This window comes from Diceros bicornis, unplaced genomic scaffold (genome assembly GCF_020826845.1).
Source record: "Diceros bicornis minor isolate mBicDic1 unplaced genomic scaffold, mDicBic1.mat.cur scaffold_388_ctg1, whole genome shotgun sequence".
NCBI classification, from domain to species: domain Eukaryota; kingdom Metazoa; phylum Chordata; class Mammalia; order Perissodactyla; family Rhinocerotidae; genus Diceros; species Diceros bicornis.
Genome location: NW_026691258.1, coordinates 77,909 through 90,500, shown reverse-complemented (window position 1 = coordinate 90,500; position 12,592 = coordinate 77,909). Strand labels below are relative to the sequence as shown.

Sequence of the window (12,592 nt, the reverse complement as noted above, 5' to 3'; positions counted from 1 at the left end):
TAGCTTTCCTGTGATGTTCTTGAGGGGAATGTGTGCTTGTCATGCAATAGATAGTCTTTGAGTGTATAATTTATGGTGACCCACCATCCTTGTTTACTCAGGACAGAGGGGTTTTCCAGGACACAGGACGTTTAGTGTTCAAACCAGGGCAGTCCTAGACAAACCGGGATGGTTCCTCATCTGATGAGCCAGGCCCTGGGCCACATGCATGGGGACCTGGAGAACCAGAGAGACCTTGTCCCACCTCCGTGGAATTTATATTGTATTTGGGAATTTGGATTTTAGACAGTTAATGATGAGAGTGATGTGGGAGATTGGCACAAGGTGACTCAACCTGAGGGGACAGGGAAGCCCTCTTGAGAAGGACTGATATTTAGCTTGAGAGCTAGAGATGGGACTGGATTTAGCTAGTTGGAAGGTTAGACTGGAGTGAGGGTGTGGGAGTGTGTTCAAGAGAGCGTTTCAGACAGAGGGACCCGCATGAGGACACCCCTGAAGCAGAGAGCCTGGTGTGTCCATGAACTGAGAAGAGGGATGGCTGAGCCGAGTCAACACAGGGTGAGGGGTGTGAGCCACGCCAGCGAGGGGGGACAGGCAGGACCAGATCAGGGGTGACTTGGGACTCTGTTCTAAGACCAGTGGGAAGACTCTGGAGAGATGCGAGTAGAAGGAGGATGTGATTAGCGTTTGGTCTAAGCACGTGGGTTCAGATGGACTTCATGTTTAAGAATGTAGACTTAAGAGGCGAGATGGGAGGTGCTGGGAATAAGATGAGGAATAAGGTGACTGTTCCCTAGGCCTGGGTGATGGCTGTGGAGCAGGAAAGAAGTAGAAAGAAAAGACCTTGGAGTGTAGAACCGAGAGAAGGTAACGGTACTTTCTTGCCTGCATGTGTCAGATGGCACAGGGCACTGACTGTTCTCCTCGCTGCTGTCCGTGCAGACCTGCAGGCGCCCCCTCACCCAGGTCTGTGTGTTCACCCTTCTTTGTCACTCACAGGCCCCCCTCCACATCCTAAAGGAAGTCAGGCCTTACTTGTGAGGGGGTTGTCTCACATGGGAGACACCGAGGAGAGCCCCTCCAGACATCAGAGCAGCCCCTTCAGCCTCTCCCTCAGCCTCCTCCCTTCCCCTCTCTCGCTTTCCACACCGAGAAGGACCCCTGCTCAGTATTCCATGTCCCCAGGTTCTCCCTCCCCCAGGCTTGAGAAGGGTGGGGCAGCCACTGGGGTGGACATCATCTGCACCTTCCACTCTGACCCCCGCTGGTCCAGGGCTGGACAGAGAGCGACTCTACTGGGAGCTGAGCCATGAGACCCAGGGTGTCACCCACCTGGGCTCCCTCACCCTGGACGGGGACAGCCTCTACGTCAGTGGTGAGGGGCTGTGCTACAGCCACACTCTCTCTCCCAGTCAGAGTTCTGTGTTGCCTCCGTTGCTCTAAAGTGAGCTATGATCCATCTCTCTATGCTCCTGGTCTGGGATCAGTCTTCTCATCACTGTGTGATCACTGGGTCCAGCCACCTTCCATCTCGTTGCCTACCCCCTGATCACCCCTCCCCTCTTCCCCTCTGCTTTCCCCTCTGATTTTCCCACAAAGCTCCCTACATTCCCCCTCTCCCTTAATCCTTTATGTTCACCCCAACTCTTGTTCAGCTCCTCTTGCCTCCTCTCCACAGATTACACCTATGGAGCCGCAGCCCCGACTACCACCAGTGAGTATTCCTGGCCCTGACATCCTGGGTCCCGTCCGCATTTGGGGTTGGGGAGCACTTGTTCTCCTTCACCCGCTGTCCTTGGTGAGGGAAGCACCTGGAAGGGCCCTAATTCATCTCTTCTCTCCCTCCCGGGTTCTGGTGGAGAGTCCCAGCCCAGTGTGAGAAAGCCTTAGACACAGACATGTTCTCCACCACATTCTGACCCCACGTGGTTTTCACTTTAATTCTCCTAAAGCCCCGCCCTTGGTCCTCCTTTTCCAGGTATCCCATCCGTCTGTCCAGTTTTCTGCCCATCCATCTGTCTCTCCTCCGAGTTCAGTCTCTCTTGTTCACATATCTCACTCTCTTGGGCTCCTCTCATCCACAGGCTTGCTCATCCCTCTACTCACACAGTCACCCCTCCCCTCACTCTCATGTATGCTTCACCTGTGAATGGTGGTCCTGGGACAGCCACTGCTGGAGCCCGGGTGAGCCTGGGGGCTCCTCCCACTCTGTCCCTCCCTGAGACAGCCCTCGCCACAGCTCCCGAGCCAGCCACCACGTCCCTGCATACTTCATCATCACCTGTGCCACCAGAAGCCACCACAGGTGTCTGGGGGCCCCTTTTCCTTCCCAAGAGAAGCTCTCCGGCCCCACTCCTCCACCAGCCAGTTGTGATCCAGGAGCTGGGAAGCCAGGGTGTGAAATTCTGGTTTTAGGGCAATCATGCTGATCACAAAGATTATACCAACGATTCAGTCTGAGGCCAGCCCTCAGAGAGCCCCGAGTCTTGTGAAATTAACACACCATTATAGTACAATGTGGGAGGTTTCGGGGAGAGGCGCCTGGCATCATTTGGAGGGGAAGAGCTTGCTAGAGAAAGTTTCACCAGAATGGAGTCTGTGAGAATAAGTAGGAGGGACCCTGGCAACTAGAGGATGAAGGGTTTTCCTGGCCCAGAGGATTCCATGATCAAAGGCTCCGGCCAGAAACAACATGCCCTATGGGGAGAATTGAAACGAATTTGGGTTGCGTGAAGCATGAAGTTTAACCCGCAGTACATGGATAAAATGAGACTGAAAGGTCAGCAGGAGCCAGATTGAGTAGAGCCTTGAGTGCCAGGTCAAGAAGGTTGAACTAACACTGAAGGCCATAGGGAGCCATGGGTGGTACTAGAGCAGTGGTGGCCCTAGTGAGGTATTCATTTCAGAAAGATTCTTCTAGTGGTGCATGTAGAACATCCTTTAGACAGAGCATCCAGTGAGCCTGCTGGGGTGTTGGTCCGTGTGAAGGAAGTTAACACCTAAGCTGGGACAGGCATGGAGAGAGGGAGTGTATGTGAGGACCAGTGTGCAACTGGAATTTGTGTTACTGGGAGGGAGGAGGAGCTGAGCAGATGTGCTGGTTCTGACTTGGGTGACCACATGGGTGGGTGGTGGTGCCACTGGGAGAGAAGACGACAGATGATAATGAGTGCAGGACTCTGGTCTGGTCTCAGGCCAGCTCTCAGTGATGGCCATCGCTCTCCCTCTCGTCTTACAGCTTTGGGGCACAACCTGAAGACCCTCACAGTCACCTTCCCCATCTCTACCCTCTGGTATTCATCAGACAGGAGCAACGGCTCAGCCACGTTCAACTCCACTGAGAGGGTCCTGCAGAGCCTGGGGAGACCCTGGTCCCAGCAGCTCCTGGTGGTTGAAATCCCACCCAGCCCCTCCCCCAATCCCTGTCCCTCCTGCTCCTCCTCCTCCTCCTTCCTCCCCAGCTGGATCCTTGTTCAAGAAGAGCAGCCTGGGCCTCTTCTCCTTGAGTTGCAGACTGGTCTCCCTCAGGTGAGACCCTCCCCTGATTAGTTGCCCCTAATGACCACTTTTGCCACCACCCCTCTCTGTCTCGCCCCTGTGCTCCCATTTCCTCCTTCCTGTTCTGACCCCCACCCCAGAGGTTTCAGGACCTCTCTCTAGAGTCCCCACGTCCCTCTCTCCCCAGGCCTGAAAAGGATGGGGAAGCCAGCAGTGTGGACGCTGTCTGCACCTACCATCCTGACCCCGTGGGCCACCATGCCTGTGTGCTGGGAACGGAGAGTCTCCACCTGTCTGCTCTTCCTCTCGGTGGCTCCAGGCTCTGCAGCACAGAGTTTATCCATCCAGAGAGAGCACCAGCTACATTTCCACATCATCAGCTGGAACCTCAGCAACCCGGAGCCCACATCCTCGGAATACACCGCCCTGCTGAGGGACACCCAGGACCAGGTGGGTTCTCCCCTGTCCCGTCTCTCCTTGCCCTGAGGGCACCGTCATTCCTCCGTCTGACTTACATCTGTTACGTGATTGTTTCAACCCTTCACTTTCCCTGCGTGCCTGGGTTCTCTCAGTGTCCAGAGGTGATGTCCTAGCTGCCTTCCCCATTTCTCACATGGGTAAACTGAAGCTCAGAAAGGGGATTATTGTGCCTAAGGTCACACAGTGAGTTAGGGGCAGAGCCAGGAGTTGAAGTCAGGTCTCCCTTGCCCCAAGGTCTGTGATCTTTCACTGGCTCCAGTGGTCCCCTGCATCTCCAGGAGACCTCCATCTTCTCACCCACTCTCCCTTGTGTTTGTTCTAGGTCACCAAGCTTTAAATGAAATTACATGAGAAATTCAGTTCCTCACTCACACACACTAGCCACATTTTAAGTGCTTGATAACAACATGGGGCTAATAATGAGTGTATTTGGTAGTGCAGGCAAATGTTGACATTATTGCTGAAAGTTCTCTTGGACAGGACCCAGAAGCAGGGAATCTAGAATCAGGGTAGAATTCCAGACACCCTTGTTCATCCCTTGTGTCCTTTCAGGTCGGTCTCCCATGGTAACCACACTGGGTGGACTCACTGTGTACCCAGCCGCCTTGGCACAGAGACTGGATAGAGTTGCCATCTATGAGGAATTCCTGCGGCTGACCAGAAGGGTACCCAGCTGCAGAACTTTACCCTGGACGGAAAGAATGCCCTTGGGGATGGTAAGGCTCCCTGGTCATTGAGGAAGAAAGTGAGGCCTTTCTAGGGACTCTGGAGGCCTGGGGCTGAGAGAACACTGAACTTGCTCAGGCTGGCAGGAGGTGGCATAGTCCCCCAGTCTTTACCCACCATTGAGAGAGAGAAAAGGACACCAGTGTAGTATGGGAGGCCCTCACCTTCTCCTAGACAGCTCAGTGACCTCAAGCTAGTCACCTTCCCTCTACGGACTTTTGTTTCCTTATCTCTGCACTGAAAGCCACTGGGCCAGATGGTCAGTGAGGGCCTCCAGCTATGTGTGAAGCAGACTTACAGGTTTGGGAGTGGATGTGGTTTCTGATCCACAGGCTATAGTTTGCCAAGTCCCGCTCTAGGTGAGCACCAATGCACTAGAACTTTCTGCAGTGGTGGAATGTTCTATATCTGTGCTGTGCAGTGCATAGCTGCATGTGGCTGTTGAGTGCTCGAAAGATGGTATTGTGACTGGTCTTTATTGTTACTGATTTTTAATGTTACTGAGGTTAGAATTTTTATTTTATTTAACTAAAATTAATTTTAATTCAAAAAGAGACTTGTTGCTGCTGCATATCAGACAGCACACCTCTAAGAGGTTGTCTGGGTAGAGGCACAAGTAGGGTGACCTGCACCCCTCCCCCCATGCCCACTCCCTCCTGGAGTTTATGTTGTAGCTGGCAATAACAAGAATAGAGAATTGAAACTTATCAATTATTTGATCTGAACAAACTCATATTTTTAGGGGGTAACCAGAGAAGACTTCCTGCAGGAAATTACATTGTAGGTTAATCCTAGGAAATGAATATTAAGCAAATAGGTAAAGGAGAAGGGGATGATGTGTTTCTAGGCACGGAAGAACAATTTTGAGTGGGAATTTACGAATTTAGAGAGATCACATAGGCTTGCCGACTGTGATGACCCATTCTCCCCCCCGGCCGTCATAAGATAGTCCAACCCAAATTCAGTCCTCTGTGCCCAGAGGTATTAATTTGGTTTAATTTATTAAACTTTTGTTCTGTGATAATGGCCTTGGATTTTGTAGCAAAGTGTGCTCACTTTTTAGAGATGGAAAGTAAAATGGGGTGAAACATCATGATGTATACTTGACTTTAATATTTCATTGAAAACATGGGATGAATCAAGGGTGGCAAGTGTTAATAATTTATACATTGATGAAATATTGTTTTAATTGGATGGAATGTACATTGTTAAATCTAGATGATGGATGTTTATGAGACTGTTCCCTTTATTTTTCTATTTTTCTGTGTCTAAAAAGTTTTATTAAAAAGAGTGAAACACACTCACATGCATTCTTCATTTCATTCACTTCCAGAATATTCTCCCAACAGAGATGACACCTTGACTGAGAAGCATGGTAAACCTGCGGGAAACCCCAGCCCATGGTAGGGGGCGAGTATCTTGATGCTGTGCCTCATTGAAGAGAACCATGCGCACAGGGTCTTGGATGATGAGGAAAGTTGGCCAACCCTTGTCAAGGACGGTTGAGGCACAGTGGGGTCAGCAGGAGCCCTGGGGCGATGACAGGAGGTGGCTCACCCCACCGCTTGTCTCCCCAGACCTCCCCTTCTGGACCCTCATCCTCATCTGCTTGGCAGGCCTCCTTGTGCTCATCACAGGCCTGATCTGCTGTCTCCTGGTAAGCCATGACGTGTTGATTGTCTTCTTACCATTGGGTTGTAATCGCTCTTTATATATTATAAGTACACGTCCTTTTCTAGGGATATGTTTTGCAGATGTTTTCTCCCAGTCTGTGCGTGGCTTGCCTTCTCCTTCACAACATGAGTCATTGGGGAAATATAAGTGACAGTCATCATGAGATTCTACCACACTTGAGAATGGCTAAAATTAAAAAGACTGACTATAGCAAGTGTTGTTGAAGATGTCAAGTCACTGAAACTCTCATCGAGTGCTGGTGAAAAATAGCTTGGATGCATCTTTAATAATTACATACGTCTATCCAGCCATTCCTCTCCTAGGAATCCATCCACGGGAAATAAACTCATATGTCTATACACAGACTTGTACATACATGTTGATAACAACCTATTTATTCTAGACAAAAACGGAAAACAACCAAAATGTCCATCTACTGGTGAACAGATACACAAAGTGTGGTATATCCCCACAATTGAATACTATTCAACCATAAAAAAGAATGAATTATTTTTTTTCTTTTTTAATTATTTTATTGAAATTATAAAGGGTGTTAACATTGTGTAATTTCGGGTGTTCATTATTATTTGTGAATTTCTGTATAGACTGCATCATGCTCACCACCAGTAGTCTAACTATTATCCATCACCATGCATATGTGCCCCTTTAACTCTTTCACTCAATGCCCAGCCCCCGTCCCCTCTGGTAACCACTAATCTGTTCTCTTTATCCCTGTGTATGTTTATCTTCTGCGTATGAGTGAAATCATGCATATTTGATTTTGTCTGGCTTATTTCATTTAACATCCTACCCTCAAGGTCCATCCAGGTTGTTGCAAACATGATGATCTTGTCTTTTTTTTCTGGCTGAGTAGTATTCCATTGTATATAATACATACCACGTCTTCTTTAAGCATTCATCTGTAGCAGGGCGCTTGGATTGCTTCCATGTTTTGGCTATTGTGAATAATGCCGCAGTGAACACAGGGGTGCATAAATCTCTTTGAATTGTTGATTTCAATTTCTTTGGATAAATACCCAGTGGTGGGATAACTGGAAGGTATGCTATTTCTATTTTTAATTTTTTGAGAAATCTCCATAGTGTTTTCCCTGGTGGCTGCGCCAGTTTGCATTCCCACCAGCAATGTGTGAGCGTGCCCTTTACTCCTTATCCTCTCCAACATTTGGTACTTTTTGTCTTGGGAATTTTAGTTATTGTGACAGGTATAAGGTGATCTCTCATTGTAGTTTTGATTTGAATATCCCTAATAATTAGTGATGTTTTACATCTTTTCATTTGTCTATTGGCCTTCTGTATATCTTCTTTGGAAAAGTATCTGTTCGTATCCTCTGCCCATTTTTAGATTGGATTATCTGTTTTTTTTGTTGTTGGGTTGTATGAGTTGTTTATATATTTTGGAGATTAACCCCTTGTCAGATATATGATTTGCAAATATTTTCTCCCAGTTGGTGGGTTGTCTTTCCTTTTTTTTTTTTTTTTTTTTTTGGTGAAGAAGATCAGCCCTGAGCTAACATCCATGGTAATCCTCCTCTTTTTTTCTGAGGAAGACTGGCTCTGAGCTAACATCTATTGCCAATCCTCCTCCTTTTTTTTCCCCCCAACGTACCAGTTGACAGTTGTATGTCATAGTTGCACATCCTTCTAGTTGCTGTATGTGGGACGCGGCCGCAGCATGGTGGGAAAAGTGGTGCGTTTGTGCGCGTCTGGGATCCGAACCTGGGCCGCCAGTAGCAGAGCGCGCACACTTAACCACTAAGGCTCGGGGCCGGCCCTGTCTTTTCGTTTTGTTCATCGTTTCCTTTGCCTTGCAGAAGCCTTTTAGTCTCATGTAGTCCCATTTGTATATTTTTTCTTTTCTTTCCCTTGCGTGAGTAGACATGGTATTGGAAAGGATGCTGCTAAGATCGATGTCAAAGACTGTACTGCGTATATTTTCTTCTAGGAGTTTTATGGTTTCAAGTGTTAGATTCAAGTCTTTTATCCATTTCGAGTTAATTTTTGTGTATGGTGGAAGATAATGATCTACTTTCATTCTTTTGCATGTGGCTGTCCAGTTTTCCCAACAGCATTTATTGAAGAGACTTGCCTTTCTCCATTGTATGATCTTGGCTCCTTCGTCAGAGGTTAACTGACCACAGATGTCTAGTTTTCTTTCTGGGCTTTCAGTTCTGCTCCATTGATCTATGAGTCTGCTTTTGTGCCAGTACCATGCCATTTTGATTACTATAGCTATGTAATATATTTTCAAGTTAGGATTGTGATGCCTCCAGCTTTGTTCTTTCTTCTCAGGATTGCTTTGGCTGTTCGAGGTCTTTTGTTATTCCATATATATTTTAGTATTCTGTGTTCTATTTCTGTGAAGAATGTCATTGGAATTCTGATTGGCATTGCATTGAATCTGTAGATTACTTTAGGTAATATGGACTTTTTAACTGTGTTTATTTTTCCAATCCATGTGCATGGAATATCTTCCCATTACTTCAGGTCATCATTGATTTCTTTCACTAATGTCTTCTAGTTTTCATTGTATAGGTCTTTAACCTCTTTGGTTAAATTTATCCCTAGAGACTTTTTTCTTTTTGTTGCAATTGTAAATGGGATTGTATTCTTGAGTTCTCTTTCTGTTAGTTCATTATTAGAGTAGAAATGCAACTGATTGTGGTAAGTTGATTTTGTACGCTGCAACTTTGCTGTAGTAGTTGATTATTTCTAATAGTTTTCTGATGGATTCTTTATGGTTTTTTCTATTTACAATCATGTCATCTGCAAACAGCAAGAGTTTCATTTCTTCCTTTCCAATTGGGATTCCTTTTATTTCTTTTTCCAGCCTAATTGCTCTGGACAAAACCTCCAGTACTATGTTGAATGGGATATGTCCTCTTGGTGGAAATTCCCCTTTATCATTATATACTGCCCCTCTTTGTCTCTCATAGTCTTTTTTATCTTGAAGTCTGCTTTGTCTGATATAAGTATGGCAACACCTACTTTCCTTTATTTGCCATTTTCTTGGAGTATTGTCTCCCATCCATTCATTCTGAGCCTGTTTGTTTTTAGAGCTGATATGTGTTTCCTGGCAGCAGCATATCCTTGGGTCTTCTTTTCTAATCCACCCCACCACTCTGTGTCTGTTGATTGGAGAATTCAATCGATTTACATTTAGAGTGATTATTGATACATGAGGGCTTAATCCTACCTAATCTATATTTCCATTGTTCCTCTTCCTTTGTGTTTCTGACTACCATTTCATTTTGGGGGTTTTCTGTGGCAGTTTTCTCTATTTTTATGATCCAAGGCTCTGCTCTGATTTTTTGTTTGCTGGTTACTCTGAGGTTTGTATGAAGATCTCATAGATGAGACAGTCCATCTTCTGATAGCCTCTTATCTCCATTAGCCTAAGCAGGTTCCATCCCTTTCCTCTTCTCCTTCTGAGTTATTGTTGTCACAAGTTATTCATTTTTGTGTTGTGCATTTGTGACTAAGTTGAAGTGTTTATAGTTACTTTTGATGCCTTCCTTCCCTTCTTCTTTTAAGTTATAATTAAGTATTTGCTACCCTGTTGTGAAACAGAGCTGTAGCTTTCTGATTCTGTCTATTTATCTCTTTGCTCAAAGCTTTGTAGACATTTGCCTTCTTTTTGTTTCAGGTATGAGGGCATTCTTGATCATTGCTTGTATGGGAGATCTCGTGGCGATGAACTCCCTCAGCCTTTGTTTATCTGGGAAAACTTTTATTTCTCCATTGTAGCATAAGGATCATTTCACTGGATAGAGTATTCTTGGCTGAAAGTTTTTTTCTTTCAGTATTTTTAATATATCATTCCATTCTTTCCTTGCCTGTAAAGTTTCTGCCAATAAATATGCTGAAAGCCTGATAGGGGTTCCTTTGTAGGTTATTTTCTTCTGTCTTGCTTCCCTTCACATTTTTTCTTTGTCATTGTCTTTTGCCAATTTTACTATTATACGCCTTGGAGAAGGTCTTTAAGCATTGATGTAATTAGGCGTTCTGTTGGCTTCATGTATTTGTAAGTCCGGTTCTTGCCCAGGGTTGGGAAGTTCTCAGCTATTATTTCTCTGAACAAGCTCTCTGCTCCTTTCTCCCTCTTTTCTCCCTCTGGAATACGTATAATTCTTAGGTTGCTTTTATAATTGCGTCATATATTTCTCCAAGAATTCCTTCATTTTCTAAAAATCTGAGTCCTTTCTCCTCGTCCACTGGAAGCATTTCTATATTTCTATCCTCTAAATCACTTATTCTTTCAACCATGATATCAGCTCTATTTTGTAAGGATTCTAGATTCTTTTTTGTCTCATTAATTATGTTCTTTATATCCAGAATTTCTGCTTGTTTTTTTTTTAATAGTTTCAGTCTCTTTGATGAAGTATTCTTTTTCCTCATTAATTTTATTCCTGAGTTCATTGAACTGTCTGAACATTCTTGTAACTTGGTGAGTTTCTTTCTTTTTTTTTTTTTTGATTTTTATTGATATTTTAATGGTTTCTAACATTGTGAAATTTTGGGTTGTACATTTTTGTTTGTCCATCACCCCATATATGACTCCCTTCACCCCTTGTGCCCACCCCCCACCCCCACTTCCCGGGTAACCACAGTCCAGTTTTCTCTGTCCATGTGTTGGTTTATATTCCACATATGAGTGAGATCATACAGTGTTTGTCTTTCTCTTTCTGGCTTATTTCACTTAACATAATACGCTCCAGGCCCATCCATGTTGTTGCAAATGGGACGATTTTGTCTTTTTTTATGGCTGAGTAGTATTCCATTGTATATATATACCACATTTTCTTAATCCAATCGTCAGTCGAGGGACACTTAGGTTGCTTCCACTTCTTGGCTATGGTGAATAATGCTGCAATGAACATAGGGGTGCATAAGCCTCTTTGGATTGTTGATTTCAGGTGCGTTGGATAGATTCCCAGTAGTGGGATGGCTGGATCATAGGGCATCTCTATTTTTAATTCTTTGAGGAATCTCCATACCGTTTTCCATAGAGGCTGCACCAATTTGCATTCCCACCAGCTGTGTATGAGGGTTCCTGTTTCTCCACATCCTCTCCAACATTTGTTGTTTTTTGTCTTGGTGATTATAGCCATTCTAACGGGCGTGAGGTGGTATCTTAGTGTTGTTTTGATTTGCATTTCCCTGATGATTAGTGATGTTGAGCATCTTTTCATGTGCCTATTGGCCATCTGTATATCTTCCTTGGAGAAGTGTCTGTTCATTTCCTCTGCCCATTTTTTGATCGGGTTGTTTGTTTTTTTGTTGTTCAATTGTGTGAGTTCTTTATATATTATGGAGATCAACCCCTTGTCAGATGTATGTTTTGCAAATATTCTCTCCCAACTGGTTGGTTGTTTGTTCATCTTGATTCTGATTTCATTTGTCTTATAAAAGCTCTTTAGTCTGATAAAGTCCCACTTGTTTATTTTTTCTTTAGTTTCCCTAGTCTGGGTAGGCATGTCATCCGAAAAGATTCCTTTAAACCCAATGTCAAATAGTGTGTTGCCTATATTTTCTTCTATGAGTTTTATAGTTTCAGGTCTCACCTTCAGGTCTTTGATCCATTTTGAGTTAATTTTTGTGAATGGCGATAGCACATGGTCCACTTTCCTTCTTTTGCATGTGGATGTCCAGTTTTCCCAACACCATTTATTGAAGAGACTTTCCTTTCTCCATTGCATGTCCTTAGCACCTTTGTCGAAAATTAGCTGTCCGTATATGTGTGGTTTTATTTCTGGGCTTTCAATTCTGTTCCATTGATCTGTGTGTCTGTTTTTGTACCAGTACCATGCTGTTTTGATTACTATTGCTTTGTAGTATGTTTTGAAGTCAGGGATTGTGATGCCTCCTGCTTTGTTCTTTTTCTTTAGGATTTCTTTAGCTATTCGGGGTCTTTTGTTGCCCCATATAAATTTTAGTATTCTTTTTTCTATTTCTGTGAAGAATGTCATTGGGATTCTGATTGGGATTGCATTGAATCTGTAGATTGCTTTAGGTAATATAGACATTTTAACTATGTTTATTCTTCCAATCCACGTGCATGGGATATCTTTCCATTTCTTTATGTCATCGTAGATTTCCCTCAATAATGTCTTGTAGTTCTCATTGTATAGGTCCTTCACCTCCTTGGTAAGATTTATTCCTAGGTATTTTATTCTTTTTGATGCAATTGTAAATG

The 12,592-nt window shown here is 44.6% G+C and overlaps 1 protein-coding gene across 1 annotated transcript; it reads left to right on the top strand.

Annotated features, from left to right (window-relative positions):
* Positions 1 to 2,094: 2,094 nt before the first annotated feature.
* Positions 2,095 to 3,755, top strand: LOC131402952 (mucin-16-like). The gene is made up of 3 exons (XM_058537397.1): positions 2,095 to 2,305; positions 3,239 to 3,387; positions 3,686 to 3,755. Exons 1-3 carry the CDS (start codon positions 2,131 to 2,133, stop codon positions 3,689 to 3,691), a joined length of 330 nt encoding a protein of 109 aa, XP_058393380.1. The 5' UTR covers positions 2,095 to 2,130; the 3' UTR covers positions 3,692 to 3,755.
* Positions 3,756 to 12,592: the final 8,837 nt, after the last annotated feature.